This window comes from Maylandia zebra, linkage group LG2 (assembly GCF_041146795.1).
Source record: "Maylandia zebra isolate NMK-2024a linkage group LG2, Mzebra_GT3a, whole genome shotgun sequence".
In the NCBI taxonomy this organism is placed as follows: Eukaryota; Metazoa; Chordata; class Actinopteri; order Cichliformes; family Cichlidae; genus Maylandia; species Maylandia zebra.
The window spans coordinates 46,484,982-46,506,175 of record NC_135168.1 but is presented as its reverse complement, the minus strand read 5'-3'; the positions used below and the strand labels follow the sequence as shown (position 1 = coordinate 46,506,175).

General features: G+C 41.6%; 1 protein-coding gene across 7 annotated transcripts in view; it reads right to left on the bottom strand.

The window, feature by feature from the left end:
- The window catches only part of pcdh19 (protocadherin 19), a 52,009-nt gene that overhangs the window by 20,392 nt on the left and 10,423 nt on the right, over positions 1-21,194 (bottom strand). For 4 of the 7 annotated variants that reach the window (XM_004545784.4, XM_004545788.6, XM_004545789.4 and 1 more), the window contains exons 3-4: positions 3,762-3,820; positions 1,802-1,974 (exon numbers count right to left, since the gene is read on the bottom strand). In XM_004545784.4, coding sequence (XP_004545841.1) covers positions 1,802-1,974; positions 3,762-3,820 — 232 coding nt within the window. Of the gene's footprint in view, positions 1-1,801; positions 1,988-3,761; positions 3,821-21,194 lie in introns of all 7 variants that reach the window. The other 3 variants (XM_076875679.1, XM_076875667.1, XM_076875675.1) reach the window with 1 other exon arrangement.

Genomic DNA, 21,194 nt, shown 5'->3' with positions numbered 1-21,194 from the left:
AATAAAGAAAAACCAAACCATCAAATTGTAATTCCAAACAGCAACCTCATTATCATCTATTTGTTCTGGTCAAAGGAAAGGACAGACACTGTGAAATAGCCTGTTGTTCTGTTTACCGGCTATGTGGTGCTGCATTACAAATTCAGGAGGCATGCATCCATTTGGCTGAAACAGATACAATCATTGGTGGTGTTAATGAAAAAAGATCTGCCTCAGAGAGCTCTCCCCACTCGTAATATTCTTCATGTACATTACTTCTAATTGTCTCCAATAATGAGATCCCACTACTAGAAGCATTTTTTAGAGACCCAGGAATTTTTTGCAGGTTCTGAAGTAATTACAGCTGACAACCACTAGTCAGCAGATTCGCTTTTCACTGTTCATTATCGTCTGATGCCACCAGGGTAACACCCAGCACAAGCTGATTCTCTGGTCGTCATACTTCCTGACCCTATGTATTTCTTGGCTAAGTCATTACAAGGTGTGAACTACCAGCCAGGAAGGCATATCCACATGCACGACTCCATTCTTGAACAACGTAAAATGTGGGCTGACTAATGTTATTATTACCCAGTCGAACAATATCAACAGTGAAACTCGTTAGTTAGATATGCCAGGAACCGACAGGAAAGAGCCTACAGATATCCATTGCCGCCTTTTCAACCACACCCACACACTTCACAGTCCACTGACAAAAATAGACAGAATAGATAAAGAATTTATTAAAAAAATCACATAATCTTCATTTCTTTGCGCTTTTTTTTTTTTTATAAAGTCGTATTCCTTTTCGTTATCTCTTGCTCATTAAAATTTTTTCACTATATGAAGCTACGAAAGAAGAAAGTAGAGTAGTGAGAAAGTACACAGCCTTAGTAGGACAGTGTTAGAAAAAAAAGGAACTAAAAATATGTCAACGTTAAATGAGGAAGGAAAACCTAAATTTGGCATCAGTTTCCAAATTGGGGCAAACGTAAAGTTCCGATGCAAAGGATATCCATAAGAGTGTCCTCAAACGTCCACGCTTTCCTCCTCACTATGAATGAAATTCCTAATGGGGCTATCCTAAAATATCTGCAGCGTTTCACACACTGACTCTTGCGCTGCCATTGCACCTGTGCGTGTAGTGCTTCCTTTAGGACTTAAATACCCTCAGGTGCATATAGTAACATCCTGGACTCCCAGACAGCTATATCCTGCTTTTTTCCCCTCTATCTCCCTCTAACTGACCCACTCTCTACTTCAGTCTGACTGGCAGTAGTTAAGAATGAACATGACCCTTACACTGACTTCTGCCAACCAAGCGGATGTCTTTTTAAATGGGGAGTCAGAAATGAAACATCAACATTAATTCCCTGCTAAATGATCCAATTGAATAATGGATGAGGGCACATGGAGATATGTAGATTTCCACCTTCTACCTTTATGAGCCTAATTGCTGCCATTCAAGCACACCTGAAGTCAGCTCATCCTCAACAGCAGACATGGCTACTATCAGTCAATAACGTTGGCTAAGCCTGTATCAAAGGGTAGCCTTTGCCGTCACAGATCCCTCATATTAGCTGTACTAACATCAAAGACAAAAAAACCTGTGATGTTATTCATATACTTGCACATTTGGGACTTCCAATGGGTAAATGCATCTTAAAAGATGCTCCGGTAGCATAAAAACAGTCTCAGTGGCACACAAAAATACACATTGGTCTTATCTTGAAACTTGAAACACATCCCAAACGATGTAGCGATCCTCTAAACACACACAGCGCGCACACACATAAACACAAACAGACACAGATTTTCTTACCTTGGTCTGGCAGCTGGCAAACATTAGGAGGAACAGTCATGTTCAGCACGTCATTGACAGCCGTGTCAACATAGTGTCCCCTCTGGACATCATGTTCGCTGTCGGTCTGGTCGCTCTCCTCATGGCCGCTGTCCTTCAGACTGTTCCCCTCCAGGTCCTTGAATGTCGATGTGCTACATGGGGGCCAGGAGGGAGGAAAGGGAAATGTTGATTAACTGTCACCTCACCTAAAAACATGCTCTTTTTCATCCATCTCTAATGTGATGGTTTGTGACGACTTGTCTATCTTTCGCTTCGTGTCCCTTTTTGTGCTTTTTGTTGCTTTCTTTAACCTGGTGCATTTCCATCAATTTAAAGTGGATGAATACTAATTTACACTGGCTCTAAGTCTAAGTTAAGCACCACACCTTTTCAAAGAACAAAACCTCTTTCCAGCTTCTGTTTGCACTTCCATGTAATAAGAAGGGCGTTTAAATCTCCTGACAGCCTTCTTGGATTAAGTGGACATTTTTCATCTTCATAGATAGCAAACCAGCCACAGGATGTTTCAGCCAGGGACATTTTGGATGGATGCACTGACTTCAAGGACATCGCATTGAACAAACAGGAGGCACTCACTCACTACAATCAAACAAATACTGCAGTAATCAGGAATTCCTGGAAGGAAGATGGATGTAGAAAATGCTGGAAGCATACAAACTGAGCATCTGCCTTGTTTGGGGCTCACAGTCAATAAAGAGGGTGGGGTGTGGGGGCACAATCAACAGCTGCACAGTAACAGCGTGATTTCCCTTCACTTGATTTCCATCCCACTGGAACAAATTCTGCTTTACAAACAACACTAAATAGGGGTGAATATATGAACACGTGTTCATGCACGAGAGAGAGACAGAGGGGAAAAAACATGAATGAGTTTATGTAAAGACAGACGAGGGTGTTAGAGGTTAGAGGGGAGGAAGAAGACAGACTGAGGAGAAGATGAAAGTAAACAAATGTGCACAAAAAGTGTAAAGGAAGCAAAGGACAGTGCAAGGTAGCTGCATTCCATAGTGCGAGCCTCACATTCTCCAGTGTGGGAGAGAGGACTGCAGTGGAGGTAATGCTGGCTCTCTGATGTTATCACTGTAATTGCACCTGTCCCAGACCAGAGGCTCCCTGGCTCCTGAGGGGATTTCTTTGTAGTATGCTGCAGAGGCCCACACTTGAATGCTCTTTGTTTACATTAATGCAGGGATTCTTTTGGGGAGAAATTGCCATAATGGGTTTTCAAAAGGCTGGGATGGCCTCAAACAAAAGGAAGCCTGGAATGTTCTATAGCTGCAGGTAAGAAGGGAGAACTATAGTTTACAAAGTGAGACTGCTTACAAAACCCTCTTTGGCTTGAGGGAATTGTGAAACCCATCCCAGTCTCCAGTCCTGAATTCCTCAAACCCTAGCCAAGATCTTGGTTTGGGTGAGCTGAATAACAATGCACAATGAAAACATTTATCCTTCTTTCCCTGACAAACGGGAAAAAAGGAGGCAATTATGGTCCATTCGTGACTGTTTTCTTTAAAAAAAAAAATTTTAAACATAATATGACGATTAGGTAGTTGTTTCTTTTTTCCGTTTACCTGATAAAATTCAAGTTTATGTGTAATTAATGAAGCAAAGTGCATAAGTGTATCACACTTATCTGCAAATATGAAAATCATTACTTGCAGATTCTGCTGCCCTGTGTAATTTAATAATCCGAAAGTATGACTTTGTGCCTCATCCCAACAAGTGTCTACTAAACGCATTATTTTAGAGTAATACTATTTATCCTAAAATCTTATCCTCCCCTTGCAATTATACAGAATGAAGAACATGCAGGAACACATGAAAACTACTGCAACAGTAGCTGTGCACTCATTAGATAAAACAATTACAGATAACAATGGTAATGAGGTGCTGGTAACAATTCCTAATCAAGACATACCTTTTAATGAGGTGGGCTCTGCTGTTCACGTAACTGGAGTCAATGGAATAATTCTCCGTCTGTAAGAGAGTGATGGCGGAGCAGGTGGGGTGGGGGTTGTGGTGGAGGGATGATGGGGGCAACAGAGAGAGGTACTTTTAATAATGGAAGCAACCAAAATAATGTTACCAGTAATTGGCTTTCAGTAGAGATGTTATTTTACACAAAGGCCCTGGTGAGCAGCCTCGGCTTTCAAAGGGCTGAATCCTATTCTCTTTCAAAGCACACACACAGAGGGGCTGACTGGGAGTTGAGAGCTGAGGAGAGTGCTGCAGTGAGCGCAGCCTCTCTTCTCCTGTTCACCCTCCCTGCTCTCGATCCCTTGCTCCCTCCCTCCACTGCCGGTCAGCCCACTGTCTTTAAAATGGAGTCATAAGGGAGGACAGACTATCATGCAGACAGAGGGAGAAGAAAAGTTTCCCTCTGAACTCTTCACTTTTACCATGTTTGAGAAGACATTAATGTGGATATATTAAATAAATAACTGCGAGAGAAGTAGATGAAATTAAGAATGTACCAGGGGAATCTTAACTTTGCAATTGCAGATGAAAAGGCTTTCAGAATATGCATGCGATAGATCTCTGACCCACATTAGAGAATGCAGTTCAAAGAGATCTTACATTCATTTTTTTTCTTCCCAACATTTATTTAGCAAGGATAATGTCTGACGAGAAGAGCACACGGGCAGAGAAACTAGTGTAAACTAAGCAAGTAGACCCTCCCTGCATCTGCCAAGCGTCTACTTACACAAGGTAAGATGCCAGAAGGCCATAGGATATCAAATCCTCTCAAAGGACACGCTCAGTCCTGCAAAAAGCCGGGACGTGACCCTTTTGACAAGGTTTGATAAGATGCAGGTATTTTCTCCTAAAAGAAAGCGAGGCCCTTCACTTAAAATTCCATTGTGCAGATACTGTATCCTGATAACAGCTGAGTCCATGGCTGGCTTCCGAGGAAAGTCTACAGTGTACCGATATCAAAGCCCCGTTGAAAAAAGTCACCCTGATGGTAAGAAAGGTTAATGCTGGCACCGGAGCGGAGTTGCTTATTATCAAGTGAGCTGCACATTTGACAGAAGCCTGCTGTTGAGGTAGCAGTGGCCCTGCAGCTGTCATACGTGGTGACCAGACAGATTTGGATTAAAACTCAGTGTGCAACTGTGCGAACACTCTCCTTATTAGATGTTAATGGGGTTGAACATTTTGAACTTTTTCAACGTCTGAGTGGAAGTGAAACCCCAATGCAGATGAGTCTGTGCGGTGAGGTTGGGAGGGGCAGAGGAAATGTCAAACATCAGTCCCAGTTTTCTTGGATTTTTTTTTTCTCCCAATAAATAAATAAAAATAAATAAATAAAAGCGATGCTGGAAGATCACAGCGTTTACCCCTGGCGAACGGCTCCTGTGACCTATTTGCAGTTAATGTTAATTTGTTCAGATTGATGCCATTCTCACCTGGCTTTAATAACAAAGTGTGCCGTCGTTATTTGTCAGAGTCTGACACACGTCGTGTCCCTACAGTGGATAAAAACGTTTCTATAGCACAAGCCTGTTTATCTTTAAATAGTCTGACGTGCACTACGTCTGTCTTAAATAAGCACAAGAGCTCCTGCTTGCCTTCTCACCTCCTTTATGCCTCATTATTTTTTTTTTTGCATGAAAAATGCATGATAATAAGCAACAGTGCAACGTGGGCTTCTGATTGGGGTTTGTTAAATTATGATGCAATATATTTATGCACTGAAGGTTAACATCATTCCTTTTCCCTTTTACCATTTACCCCTAATTAAACTTTAACTCATTAAAATGGGGAAGATAATTCATTAAAAAAAGGAATTTAATTAACATTTTATTATTATCCCATAATTTGAAGCACGCAGTGTTTGTTCCTTTGTATTACCCCTGACTCCTTTTGTTCCTGATCAGCTTGAGTCTTTTTTATATCAAAGGTAACCTGTAAACCAAATAAATCAATAATTAAAGATTTTAAAGTATGCTATTTTTCACGGATAATCTGCGTAGTGCTCTATCAGATTGTCTCTGCGCATTGCTGTAACGATTCCAGTGCAGATACTTGATCTGCTACTGCGTTACATTATTACCTACGCTGCATTTTGATCGCAGTGTACACGCATTAAACTGCTTCATCTGCTATAGCGGCTGTGCATCCAGGAAAACAGAAATGAAAATGCAAGGCGTGAGTAACAAGGAGAAAACTTAATTTAAACGACAAGATAGAAAATTTTCTTGTAAATGTCACCCTGGCTGCCGCCTGTAATTGGTGTGGTTAACATGTTCTATGTGAGCATTGCTTAGAGAGGAGTGTATGCCGCTGCTCTCACGCTGTCCCTGTACTGAAAATGAACTGTATTTTTGATAATGCAAATATCAGATAATGATTTTACATCAAGCTCTTTCAAGAGTGTACAACGCAAAGAGATTCCTCATAATATTCTAGTCGATAGTGTTGCATCACCATCTCTTCCACATCAGCTCTTCATCCACTTTACAGCTCCCCATTAACCAAGAATGTGGTTTATTTTCTCCACTTATCAAATTGTTAGTGGAATTAGGCGAACGCCTATCATGTGAAGGCTTATTCTTGTCCACTGATGAGTCAGTCGGTAGTGCCTATTCTGAGGAATAATAGCTTGAACTTCCTGTAAAGAAATGTAATGTCTTCCCCCACATTTCTAACCAACCTCAAATTGGAGGACATGTCAATATATCTTGCTGGGAGGTCAGGTTTCAGGCAAGAGGATGAGGACTGCTTAACTACAGCGAGGATGCCACAAATGGCTACTTAATCAGGTTGGACAATGTGTTGTTGTGATTTGAGCGGCCCCAGTTTGGCGGCCAGAGCCACTCTATCCCCATAATTATTGTTCCGTTTCATCTGGAGGGCTGGAGGCAGGAATGTAGTCCCTGGTGTCGCCGGGTGACTGATAGGTAGTGTCAGCATGAGTGGGGAGCGGAGTGAAAAGAGAGTAGAGAGGAGCGAGAGACGGTGAAGATGGGAGGAAATGGGTGAGACTTGACCTCTGGGAGACTTGCTGTCCAGTTGCTGCAGCCCAATAGCTTTCCCCTTTTCACCCCTTGCTTCTTTCTCTCCAGCAAAACCCGAAGCACAGGGACGGTGGACTTGCTTCTCTGCAGCTGAGAGGAAAAGCAATCTCCTCGCCTAGTTGCTGCCGTAAGATTTGATTTGCCTTCCTCCCAGCGTGACAATTGGTTCTGCAGTCTGGATGCAAGTGTATTCATTGTGTGGGGGCATGGGAAGCACCAGAGAGAAGAGGAGGAGTGGGGGAGTGAAGACACCAGTTGTTACACCAGTAAACACCCGACAAGTTCAGCAGATGTCACACAGATAGGAGAGAAAAAGAGAGAAAAAAAATGTCACACAGCTGCCCTACTGTATGTATTATTGAGGCTGATATGGCACAGAGTAACATTTAAACAAGGAAAAAACATCATGCACTAATGACATGCTATTTAAAAAAGATGCTGCTAACAGCTATTTGCTTTATACTTAAATTGGTTTTCCATTACAATCTAAAGAAAACAAGTGGAATGAAACATGATATATATCATATATATATATACATATCATATATATATGTGTGTGTGTGTTAAAAATTAAAAATGCAAAAGATTAAGTTTCACTTTAATACCAGAGCAATCAACCTTTTTCTGAAATACAGCAAGAATGACACATGTCCTTGAAGACATTTGGGTGACGGGGGCTTTAAAAAGGCTACGCATCTAAAAGTAAGATAAAATGGTTACAGATATGAGCGATTCGCATCTGTCATGGATGCAACTCTAAAATGTCATCAATTTAGCTGACAAAAAACATCCAGCCGTACTCCATGTGGACACAAAATGCTCTTACTGCCACACTGAAATGCACAGTTTAAAGATAAAGAAAAACAGACCAGAGAGAATCTATTACAACTGTCAGATTACATTTTGCATTTGAGCAGACCTCCACTTTGTGTTTGAGCAGTCTGTGGTTGTGCCTCAGTCTTTGTTTATCAAGGACTCCCTTTGGCCTCACAAGGAAATGTTAAACATAATGTTCCCTGTTATTGATATCCCATTGCTAAAGCAAGGGATGAGAGGGAAGCAATCCGGGCAGGTTAAAGGAAAAACCAGCTGCAATTAGGGAAGAAAGAATGGGTTCATTATCCCTCTAGGTTCAACTAAAAGAGTTGAAAAAAGTAAGAAAGCGAGGAAATTAAAGAAAAGAATAAAAGTTTATGAAAGTGACTGTTAACACATATATAAATTTGGGTTTTTTTAAGTTTATTTATAAAACCCAATATATTTCATATTGACACCGACAGTTTCATATTCCTTTTTTATTTCTTAATACTCTTTTCTAAATGTACACTGCGAATATGAGCTTTCATCCTCTCGCACATACACACCCTCTATCTGCACTTCCCTACAAAAGCACTGCTCCAGCAATCCCTGACTTGCAGGTCTGTGCTGGCGCCCGCTGTCCTCGTCTTTAGGTCTGCACCCAGGAACGTCTCTAAGCAGCTCAGACTCAGTCTGCTTCTTATATTGTTTACCGTGTAAGAAAAAAAAGGAAAGTTTTTCGGCTCCTGAGATGCAATAACCCTCACTAGCTTCCAAACCTTTGCCCTCTAACCCAGTGACCACCATCACCACTTTCTTCCTGATTATAAAATTTCCCATAGACCCTCTGCCATCTGCTAGATTATAGATTTCCCTCTTCCTTTAGAGAGGCCCCGGCCCCTGAGGGAGGATCAGCGGTAAAAAGGGTGAAAGAGTGCCTGAGGCACAGCCGTGGTCCTGGATGAGATTACGTTTTCTATTTCTGCCTGCTTAAAGGGGTCTGCTGTGATGAATACAGAGAGTTGTTACTATTTAATATTAACTGACTCTCCTGTAAACTCAAATTATACACAATCAATTGTGATAGAGGGGAGCACGTGTGACAAATAACCTGCCACATTGTCTGCATCATTTCACTTCATCAGCCATCAATTCACCCCAAACCCAGAAGCCCATTTGAAAATCAATCATGTCACGAAACTGAGTGATTCTGTGGAGAAAGGTTTTTAAGACTTCCTCTCGCCCAGCTGTAGTTCGTGCATGTCTACACTCTCTGTAACTGGAAAAAAAAGGGTGAAATAAATGCTGTTGCGAGGTCACTTGTATCCATCAACACATTTGTTAAGTGTTCATTATTGTCACAGCAAACTAAATAACAGCTTTTCTGAAAAACAATGACACAGATACGTAACTACGACAGCCCTTCCTGCCTGTGTTTCCTCGTCTTCCCGTGTGAAATTGAGCAAATATTTACCCATTCAAAACAACACAATCCCCGTCAACCCGTCCGCGTAAAGGACGGGGAAAACGGCCAGAGTCCAATTCTATTGCTTCCTCCACCTGTGTATATAACATCTAAAGAAAACTGCAGACCGCGTGGCCGTCTTCTATTCTGAAACAGAGACAATAGCCCAGACCAGTCTCCATGTCACTCAGGACTACAGGCTCCACACAAGTCCAGTTAGTAGAGATGTGATTAATTATACATACATTGATAGAAACAGCATTCATTATTCATGAGCTGCTCAACGTCAAAGATATTTCCCTCCCTTTCAGCATGATGAAAAGATTTTAAATAATAGCCCCCATTTGCAGATGTCTGCATTCCAGCGGAGTCGGCTGACGCTAAAGAGGCTTAAGTCAGAGCTGTTGTCTTACAGGGAATCACTGCTTGGGCCCAACATGTTTCAAACTGTTGGTGGCTGTTTGGTTTCCTGGGGGGGTGCTTTTGTTTTGCTTTTGTCTGCTGCTTTTAAGGCTTTCCGATGGAATTATAGCTTCCAATTAGAGCGAATAGGTGTCTACTGCCTCAACCAGCCACATAAAAGTGGATAAGGTTTCATTCAACACCTGTTCAGCGTTCAGGGCTGTTCAAGCTACGTGCATGTCACAAAGAAAACCTGTGCTTCTCCATGACATTAGGATCCATGGTTTTACATAGTAAATAAGGGGGAGGAAAGAAAAAGCCTCGACTATCAATGCTGTTTCCTCAAAGAAATCGGCTTACTTTTCTTAAAGCCTGTGGAGCCCAATCAAACTCAAATGGCAGGAACTTCCCCTTTAGGCAAGTCTTGAGGGATTTTCTTTAATTTGGATGTCAGACTGAAAAGTTTTCTCACTCCTCTCATCCCAAAATCCGTTAATGTGTGTATGGCGCCGCATGAGAAAGGTAGGTGGTGATTTTCTGAATAGACTCCGCGAACATCAATGAGAACATCTAATCCAGGTAGACTTTATGGTTTCCGGCCCTCTAGGAATAAGCATTACAAACACATGTTTTAAGCAGTCATTTAGTTTCTCTGAGAGAATTACTAGATAGCAATTTCACTGCTCAGTTGTGGCCTACATTAGCCAGTGTTGAGTTAGTTTGGGTGGAGGGGAGGCGGCTGAATTAGAGCACAAGATATCCCCAAAGGTTCTCCCCACCTCCCCTGGGCTGGGCCTTAAAAATAAACACTCAGAAACACTGCAGATTATGTAAACACATTCTGCTTAAATGCTTACGTGAGAGCAGTGACTGAATAAACAGCATAACTTTCAGTCACTTTCAAAATCAGTAAACTTGGAATTCATTTTTGAATAACTTGATGCACATGACGACAGAAGTCTATCAATGTGCGTGGCGAGCGGATCAACTTGAACTCTTGTACAATCTCACTTAGCGGCATAAAGGCGGCTGCCAGTCACATCGGTGCTGCTGTAGCCTCTCTTGTTCGTGTTCTCGCTCTCTCTTTTTTTTGTCTTGCTCACTGTGACAAGGCATCTTTGCAGACATTTTAGTTGGATGGAGATTTGCAGCAGCTCATTACAGACTGGGAGGCTCTGTGAGCGGATGCAGTCACTCGGAGATGGATTGAGTGGGTCTGTTTATTGACATGCCTTAATCTGACACTGGGTAAAGGGAATGAGTCACCGCCTCCAGACACACTACCACATCACAGCCACTCCAGCAAATAGGGAGGCAGCACCTAGGATACAAGTGGAACTTCATCAGTGCTCATTAATCCAACAACCCCAGGCCACTCGCTCAAACAAACCATGTTTACACTGCATGTTGGCTGGATGGAGGGGTGATGGAGCTTTTCAAAGGGCATGTGTGCAGGTGCTGAGAACTGCACACACAAATGCGCATACTGTTGCTACACGTACACATATGCACAAACACACGTACAAACAGGTACTCTAGCCTCAAGCTCATGAAAAACGTTCCCGCCCTCATAACCCACAAGCCCCCAAACACATTATCTGTGTAGACCAGCTGCTAAAACTCACTTGATGCACTTTGTCTCGCACATCAGAGCTGGCGCTCAGATCAGGGGTTACTGATTGGGCTTGATGCCAAAGTATGTAGAGCAAAAAGGGGCTTTTATTTAACGGATCTTTTAGCTTTTGTCAGAGATGGGCCACTCCTATCAGCGATTCGGCCACGGAGGCCTAGTTAGCATTTTGATCCTATTTGCTGGTGCTCCAGTGTGACTCACATCTGGTGATAATATTTGGGATGAATCCTTCTAGACAGCTATCGGTGCTGGGATTGACAGCAGAGTATTAGCCGCACGCACATCTGTAAATCCAGCTTGTTAACAGGACTGTGACAGACTGCCATCAGGACGGAGACGGAACAAAAACAACAACTAATGCTTTGTGACGACACCAGTGCTTGTTTTCCATTTCACCACTAATGTTCAGTACAATGTCTAAATGTGAATTCTTTGTCTTTTATATTTGAATATAAATTTATGAAAAAAGTTTAAAAAGGAGTAAACAAGGAGCGCGTGTGAAACGCATAAGCTAGTAACTAAAATAAACCTTTTTTTGAAGAAACACACAGGCGCACAGGGAAAGCAGGCAAAGGGGAATAAATACTATGTGAGTCAGAAAGAGAATTGCACGACACGGATTTACATTAAAACACTTTGTTTTTCATGCAGAAACACACACACTCACACGCACACAGAGTCGCAGTGGGGCAGAAAGTCTGAGCGGGGCCTGATGTCTGCTCCACCGGGGACTGGGAGCGCAGCAGCTTGAGAGCAGGGCCAGTGGATAGGAGTCCAGATGTAGCAGCCTTGACCCACTCATTTGTAAGGGAGGGGTAGAGTTAGGATGGGGGGTATTTCAGCAGCTGAAACACACAGGGATTAGCCACAGTGACTTCATTTAATTTAATTTGTATTAGGGCCGTCTTTGGGGGCAAACATCGTTTTTAACTGCGAGGGGACATACGGGGTCATGGAAAACAGCAACAGACGGTGGATCTCTGCCTCCTACCCCCGCAGTGCATCAACAGGGGAACGGGACGCACTGTATTCTCAGACGTACAGACACACACACACACACACACACACACACACACACACACACACACACACACACACACACACGCGTACACACGATTACACACACATGCACAAATAAATACACCTGAGCAAATGACTTGTTTCCCTCAAATTATGACTATATTATCAAGTCAAATCTCTCAAACTGACATGCATCTTAAACCTTGCATCAACCTTTCCATAGCTCAATTTCTTGAAATGAAGGCCTTTAATCCTTTTGTTCTGCCACCATGAACAACATGTAGTAATTTTCGTTGCTTATCAAAGCTCCGCTCTGTGCAGTTCTGTGCTTGTGTTTGTGTGTGTTGCAAACACTAAGCTGTTATCTACCAAGAACATATCTTAGGGGTGGATGTTTATCTGTGCTGATGCAGATTGGAGGAGTTCTCTTTGTCTCAGTGCAGTGGTACATAACATTATTTGTCTTTTGTTTTTTCATCGTTTATTTCTCCAAGGCTGATATAGTTTGATGTCCTATAGTGGAGAAATCCTTTTAGTTACCCCCAGGCATCTAATGTGCTTTTACTTGTAATCTGGGAAAGGCTGAGGGGGAAAATCTGTGCACAATCAAATAATTTAACTCCCTTTTGTATTCAGTGCAACATGACTTACAATGCAAAGTAGAAGAGGAAAACAAATCCAGTAAGTGAGTGAGTACCCAAGATTCCTCCTTACAATTTACACTAGCTCTGTGGAAAAATATGGCACCGATCAGCTATCAAGTCTGCTGTAGCCAAAGCCTGCGGTCATGCAAAAGCTTCCTCTCAGTCTTGCGCAGGTGATGTAGTCAGAGAAAAAGCTAATGTACCATGCACTGGGAGAAGAAATTTTATTACAAACACCGTCAAAAGAAAGAAAGAAAGTATATCGCCTTGTCTGTGTGAGACAGAAAGGACTGTACTGCTGGAGCCTGTTCAAGACTATCAGGCACTCGTTTTTCCTCTCTCCCCCAGCCCCTATCAAAAGATGTTACTGTGTAAAATGTCAAAGAAAAAAGAAGCAAGAGAAGTAATCTCCTTCTCCTTTTTGATCGCAAGTGGAATAATTGGAACCCTCTTAGGCTCATTACAAGAGTTGCCCGCCAGCCAAAAGACGGCTCCAACTGCCCCTCTTCATTCATGTTAGAGCTTTGAAAAATATTGCTTCCTCTAGTAACAACTCTTTATGAGATGCAATGACTAGAGGTCCTGGTACCTACATTAACGAATAATCCCACAATGCCTTTGAAAATATATCTTTCAACTTCTACTGTCAAACATCAATTCTGAGCAATGGGAGGGAAACAGCAACAATCTGGCTCTGTAATAATGTCATTATGCATATTGCACAGCACTTCTCACCATTACCCTTTTTTTTTGGCAGTGCTGTTCTTCTCAATTACATAAGTTATTCCATATGTATCCCTATAACTGATAGGCTGGTCTTCATTGTTATTACAACTATGCTTGTAATTATCGTGACTCTAATTACTATTACTGTATTACCCAAATTAACCTTATTCTGGGTTTAGATCACCCGCGCTGACGCTAGCCAAGACATGCCTATGAAGAATGGCACCAATGCCCCTTCAGATAAATCCAGTATAATTAGCTGTGTGCCTTACAGGGCCTGTGTGATGGTAATAATTAGAGCTACTGTAGCAAAGGTCATGCAAAACAATTTAGAGAGGATGCTGGCTGCTTGTGTAATGGGAGGAGGAAGGCGGAGCTCCTATTCTGTCTTTCAGAGATCGAAAACGTATAGCTGTTACTTTACCTCTGCATTTGCTCCGTTTTTAACCAATGCTCTCAAAATAATAAAAATTGAAACCCCATTTTAATGGCAAGTAGACTTCCAGCTAACACAGTTTAAATGGATCCATGATTAGATTCGAGGAAAGTGCTACAGGGTGTATCTGTTAACTGGTATCAGCGGAAATCGATTCGCTGCCTTAGAGGTGTGATAGCCGCCCCATCGCACTGTTGTTGCATCTGTTCATTAGTTTGAGTTTAATGTGTTTATGCTTACCCTTAGTTATCACTATTAATTGTGGAAGAGAGGGAGACGGCGAGAGATGTTCTGATCTACCCAAGTGCACAGGTTAATGAGCTGAGTCAAAAATGTTGACACAGAGGTAAACAAGTACTCACACCGAAGGTTCTTCTATTTCTATGCTCCCCCCATGTGGCTTGGCTCTCTCTGCAATTCCCAGATTGCTCCTAAGCTGAGAGCTCAGGGTTCTCAGTCTTGATCCATCAGGAATTCACTCTGCTCCCTCACCTCGCCACCATCACACCCCGATGAGATAAGTAACAGCCTCGTACTCAAAAATAGCATCTCAAACAACACATATGCTTATGTGTGCTAGATTGGTCTCCATCCCCTGCTGCAAAACACACACCTCCTCGTACTCCCACAAGTCTCAACAACACTTCTTTAGCAAAGAGGGATGCAAAACAGCCCTAAAGTGGTAGTATAAGACTTTTGCTGCAGCTACTGTCTGTCACCTGAACTATCACTGTTTTGCATGTTGAAGTTGATTTATTACAGCAAAGTGCCTCACATTACTGTCGACAAAACTGGGATGTTTTTAAATTTTGGCATGCTTTACCTAGCTTTTTAAGAGCTCGTGATTTGCATTAATTTGCACACAGCACTTAGCTAATAGTTCAGAATTTTGAAAATTACCCTAATTTGCTTTCTAGATAAATTAGATGATTTGAAAACTACACTCGCTCGATAAGCATGAAGCTCAAGTAGAAGACAGGTAGCTAAGCTTGCCATTAAGACTGCAAACAATAGGATCTGTCCAAAGGGAAGCCACACACGCTTCGAAAACATACAAATCAACATCTTAGTGTTTGCTTCTACAGGAAGTTGTGAGCTCATATTTTTCCTTCACACATTGCCTTACTTCCTAGCTTTCCTCTATGTATGCCAATCAGATATATAGTGATATCAAAACAAATAATTTAATTAATAATAAATGCAGAAAAAAAACTAATCCATCAATAAATATTATTACAGGAGCAAATATTAAACACTATACACCAGGTGGGAGAATTAAAGCTTTCTGCAATCAAGTACCATTTTAAATTAATAGTGAAACTACAGGAAAACTCACACAATCCTTTTATTTGTCACCTCGATCATTTTATCCTGATATACGTTCGGATGATTTCTGAGGCAGTCTTGAATCCACATTTTTCAGCAACAGCGACTGAAGCCATTGTGTCATATAGTTAATAAATGTGTGTGTAAAAGTACTTGACTGCAATACAAACTGCACTCATCAACTGTTGTTGGATGTCGAATTAATTATTATTATTATTTTTAGTTTTTTATATATTTTTTTAAATTAGAGTCCACACACTAATGGAATTCATGCAGTGGAAGAAGAGGCATACACCAGGATCCATATGTCTTTGTGACAGCAGGGATTTAAAAACTGTAAATTGTGATTATCATTGATCTCATTCATCAGATGCCTAATCTCTATGACTCACATCCACACTGGCCCCACTGGGTGACGATGAACTGTCCACCCCCACATCTGAAGTCCAAAAAAAAAAGTGTTGAGGAAAGCAGCGATAAGCGGGGCCTTATCCTTTTAAAGACACTCCCGTAATCCATCAGCGGTGGGAGGAGGGGGGGGGGAGGCTTCAGCTTTAAGGGACTTAGTCTGGATTATAGCTAGTCCTCCAAATTAAACCAAAAGTCAGCTTTCTGCAGTTGCTCATGCAAGCTGGCAACTGGCTTGTTACCAGCTCTACAAACATGGCAAATGATGAAGGTCTATAATTAGAACATTTTCTCACTTAGCCACCAGATAAACTAACAAAAGTAGCACAGCAACAAAGCCTGACCCATTCCCCACTAAAGTGACTATTCTATCTTTCTGTCTCTGACCTCCTGTGATTTGACTCGTACCTGACTCTGGTTGCCGGCCAGCTTAACTACAGACAAGCTTCTCAACCAGGGCAGGGCTGTTACGTCCCCATTGATGCCACTTCCCACAGCAAAACAAGGCCAAATCTGAGGCTTAGAGGCTAAAATAATCATTACTGGGTTGCAAACAAATGAAAAGTCAGAACACTACTCCCATGTCTGCCTCCCTCTGACATTCTTTTGGATTGATTTTTGTCAGATATACAAATTCATGCTGCAGTAATTTATAGGAATATTTTAACATGTTGGGAAATATGCTCATATGTTTTTTTTACTGGGACTCAAGATCATCGATACCATTCTCATGCTAGTGCTTCCCAGATGAAGTTAAAGCAAGCAACTGATATGCTACCTGGAAACAGGGAGCCTAGTTCTATGCAAATGTAATAAAATGTGTATGCCACCAATGACAAACCTCAGAAAGCAATGTGTTATATCTTGTTAGGTCCATTTACTGAAGGAAAAAATGCAAGCAGTGGTAAAATGACAGTCGTAGTCTGCCTTTGGCTAAATCTTAACATGGAGCAAATATATATTAGAGTAGTTTTTCTTTATTTTCAAAGATCCAACAGTCAATTTTGTCAAAAGATTTTGCAAACTGATTCTTTTAAGGAGACTATTTCACCAAACTGGGAGGACAAATGTTTCCCTCTGTTTACAGAGCGAACATGTTGTGTTCATCTCTGTGCATGCACATACATGCATTGTGTTGATACATCAGAGTCTGCTTTGATGTAATAGTCCCCAAACTTGATAAGAGCACTTGAATTTACCTCCACGGTGACCCTCCTGCTTTATTCCCCCAAGGAGGAGTCAGTCTGTCATTAAAGCACAGAAATTATAAACAATCTTTAATTTAACAAGTGCAGACATGCTGGCTTCTCCGTTCACTAGCTTCCCATAAAACTGAACTAGGAACAGCTAATCTTGAACTAAGGAGGTTACTGAGGAACGCGCTGCTCTCGGAGCAGTCTGACAGAGGCCAAGTGCTTTTCATTCATCTACTTGGCTGCCTGTGCTGTGGTATGTCAAATCATGGACGTGAGGGGAAAGTCAAAACTGTTGTCCTATTGTGCTCCACGGCCAGACGGCTGAACCCTGAACATTGTTTTATAATGCCAAAAGAGAGACCCGAGATGGGGGTAAAGTTGTTACCAATTCCCATGGAAGACAATAATAAATATCAGTGTTACTGTTTTCATCTTCCACACTCAGCCCAGAGTAGATATCTAATTTATTCCCAAGCATTTTTGCCTTCATAACTTGACCTAATCTCACTCAAGCAAAGAAATGGATTCCCATCTTCTCTAGAAAATGGATATGGGTGTAAATAATATGCCTGGACACTTTCTGAAAAGCCTTAATCCCAAGAAAACAAACCTGATTGAAGCAGGCCCACCTGATTTGCGTTCAGGAAAACTAGATAATCAAAATGCAAAACAGCCTTTGATAGAAAAATTAGCCAAGTTCTAACATCAAATCCCCTACAAACAACATCAGCATATTCGCCTCCTGAACTTTTATTTGTATTCAGTGTTTGGGTTTTTAATGTAATCACAGTGCATTCGGGGCTCCATCAATGAGCTATTCTGATTTGCGTCAGGCTGAATCACACTAACTGCTTAGAGGTCTGCAGACATCATGAATGAGAAAAGGACCCACACACTGAACACATTAGGGGTCCTACCATCGCCTTAGACAGAGGTACAATGGGTAAGGGAGGCGAGATAAAGGAAGGGGATAACAGGGGTGAATGAATTGCTGACGTTGATCAGGCAGAGAAGAAGGGCAGAGTGGGAGAAAAGAAAAGAGGAGGCCCAAGACACTGGCCACACAGGGCATGAGGGAATGGGGGGCTTTGAGAGGCCTACACTCGGTCATAGCCCATTAGCCCGGTTGGGTGAAAATGCTACAGCTCATTACATGCTCTGCCTCTGTTGTGTGGATGAACAATGCACAATTACGCTACCCTGCTGCTTCTCTAGCCATACTGCTGCATGCCTCTGAGGCGGCTGATATTGCTGCTATAGCGGCTCGCTTGCCAACAGCCCCCGTGCTCATCAAACATCCCATACATGGACTCCCTAACGCAAATTCAGGTTTATGTGTAGAAACAAAAGTGCTGTTTGAATGTGCTAAAATGAAAAGGGGAGAAGCAGGAAGGTCTACTCACCATCGGTGTGCACAAAACAATGGCACAATGCAGCATTTGTGTGAGTAATATAATGACTAATGTCTAATCCACCTTCCTTAAATTGTATTAAATGCCAGACAAGCGACAAATGGATAATTCTTTTCTTTTCTTTTCACAAAGTGTAAGACTTATCGCGAATCCAGGTGCAGTCTGAAAATATAGATCCAAGTGTAAGAAAACTAGAGTCCCTGAAACTGCTGTGACAATATCTGCAATGCAGTGAATAAGTGAGCCCAGGATTCATCTATCCACCAGCAAATTGGTTCACTTCAAGTCTTGCTCCTTTCCACTCTACAATTATGCATGCAGAAGTTGACATTTAATCTGATGGGGGAAATGCTACATAAGATCCTCCTGCTCCCTCTTTGTTTTAGGCAAAAAACAGGACACTTGGAAAGGTCATTCTTCCCTGGTGTCAGAGCTGGCTGCTTGGAAAAGTTTCTGTTCACAGCGACTATTGTTATGTTTCACAGAATCCCTCCCCCATTTCCCTGTCATTCAAAAGGCACAACATCAGCACTCAAGAGAAAGCCCTGGGAACTCTTTTAACAATGTGGTAACAAGTCTGACAACCCACAGTTCAACTAAAACAGGACAAGGGGAAAATTAGAAGCCCGATATCTATGAATTTTAATTAATACCTTTTCTCTGTGCATTTGGATAAAATTAGTTTTTGGCACACGTAACGGTCATTACAGGAGAATTGTAATTACTTTTTTCTCACTTCGTTTACTTTCCCAAAAACACTGTGCTTTTGTTGTTCAATAACACATCTGGAAAGAAAACAATTATTTTTCCAAATATGGATGGCAAGCCCTTTGCTATTCTTATCTGCAAGAGGGAACAAATATATTGAAGCAGTGTTTTCTTCCAGTGCATGCCAGTAGACATTGTAAATATGCTTCAGTTTTAATATTCTTAAGCCACAGGGATGGCAATCGGCACATTCCTCTTGACACACACTGAATGCAACAAAGAAAATAATATTGTGAGCAAATAGATTTCACTTCTGGCCATAACAAGTCTTAGGGTTTGTATTTTTTTAAATATGTAAGCTGACCTTTCCTATCCTATATTAATGTAAATACAGACATTTCCACAAAAGGCAGCAAAATCTGAATTAACGAGAGAAAGTTTTTTTTTTTAATAATATTTTTTTATTATTCTTGTGCTCCCGAAGCTGTGTGAAAAGTTACCTCAGACTTGTATTACTTGATTTCCATGTTTATTTCTGAAAAACCTCACCCCCGCTTTGTTTCACACTCGAGAACAGCCAGACTTGGCACATAAACTTTGCTAAAAAAAAATTTTTTTAAAGTGTGACCTGCTGGAATGACCACTTTAAACGTCTCAGTAAATCACTGGTGATGGTACATTTGCACACCTCTGTTGTCCTCCTCGTGTTGCAGGATTTCCACTTGAGAAAACAAAATGTGGCATATTTGTGTCAGAGAGCATAATTTGAAAAATACAAAAAAACAACAACACCAGAGGAAACTCATTTAAATGGGTAATTACGTCCATGAAGCATTGCTTGCAGGACTTAACAAGGTGCGTAATGAGGGTCCCCTTCCCCAGTGATAAACGTCATCGCCTTGTCCATTTTCTTCATTTTGCCATTTCTCATTTAGGGGTGGACCCATCAATGTACGAACCCAGTGCTGTCATACCTCTTTTAGCTGACTGAAATTAGCATATGACTACAACCATTACCTAAATATTTTTGTTTCACAAAAACCCCTTTGGTTAAAGGATTTAGGGGGAAAAAAGCTAAATTAAAGTGTATCTTCCTCAAATTAAGTAAAATTATCTCAAAAGATTGAGGAATGATTATGTCGACATGGTTTTAATTTTTTTTAGCTGATTAAGTAAAATCATCTCAAAAGATTGAGGAACAATTACGTAGATATGCTTTTACTTTTCTAGCTCAGAGTAACTGTGTGCGTGCAATCTTCTGACACGTGCCTCTTGCGGTACGCGGTTATTTGACTCGAGATTTTTAACTGCTGAACGAATCTGACACGCCTCAAAGGATTGATTTTAAAAGACCGTCGAGATTTAAAGGAAAGATATCGAGTGGTGCAAAACTCAAAACACCGTCGTTCGTCTGTGCCACGGAGCACATTCACGAGTCCACAAATGTAATCATAATATTTGTGTTTTCAAGGGGGAAGAGCATCTTGTACATGCAATAAAGAAGCGACATGATTGCTATCTGTATCGCGGTTAATACGATTTGGGCAATAAAATCTCTTCCTCATCCCAATGCAGTATTTTAGACAGAAAAATAACATGTTTCAGGCTGCAGCAGTACAGGTTGAAGAAAATCATTGACATCCTATAAATAGATATCACCCCCTTTTCCCTCCCACTCTGTCTCGACTCGATTTTTCAGGCCTTGCCATTTTTCTGCAGCATAACTCCCTCTGTACAATCTTTGCAAGTCACATGTGGTTAAGGATACATGCAGTGACATGTGTACATCAGATGCTGTCACTTGTGTGTTTTGACTCTTAAACTCTTTTGGCTGGATGCTCTGATCCTGACGATAGGGCGGCAACCCGGCGGGGCTGGATGCTTCTGATCCTGACGATAGGGCGGCAACCCGGCGGGGCTGGATGCTTCTGACTGGCTGCCTGGGGTTGTTATGTCATTTCATTGTAGCTTTGCGACATCGAGAATGACACGCGGTGATGGGGTGTTGCGGGTTAGGGTCAAGGCTATAAAAACCTAACCAAGCGTAAAACTAGCACTAGTTGTACATGAACTGAAAACCATCTTGCTGAGTAACGCTGCTCTGTCAGCTACAGCTTGACCAGTTTGGCGAATTAATTACAATCAGATATAAGAGG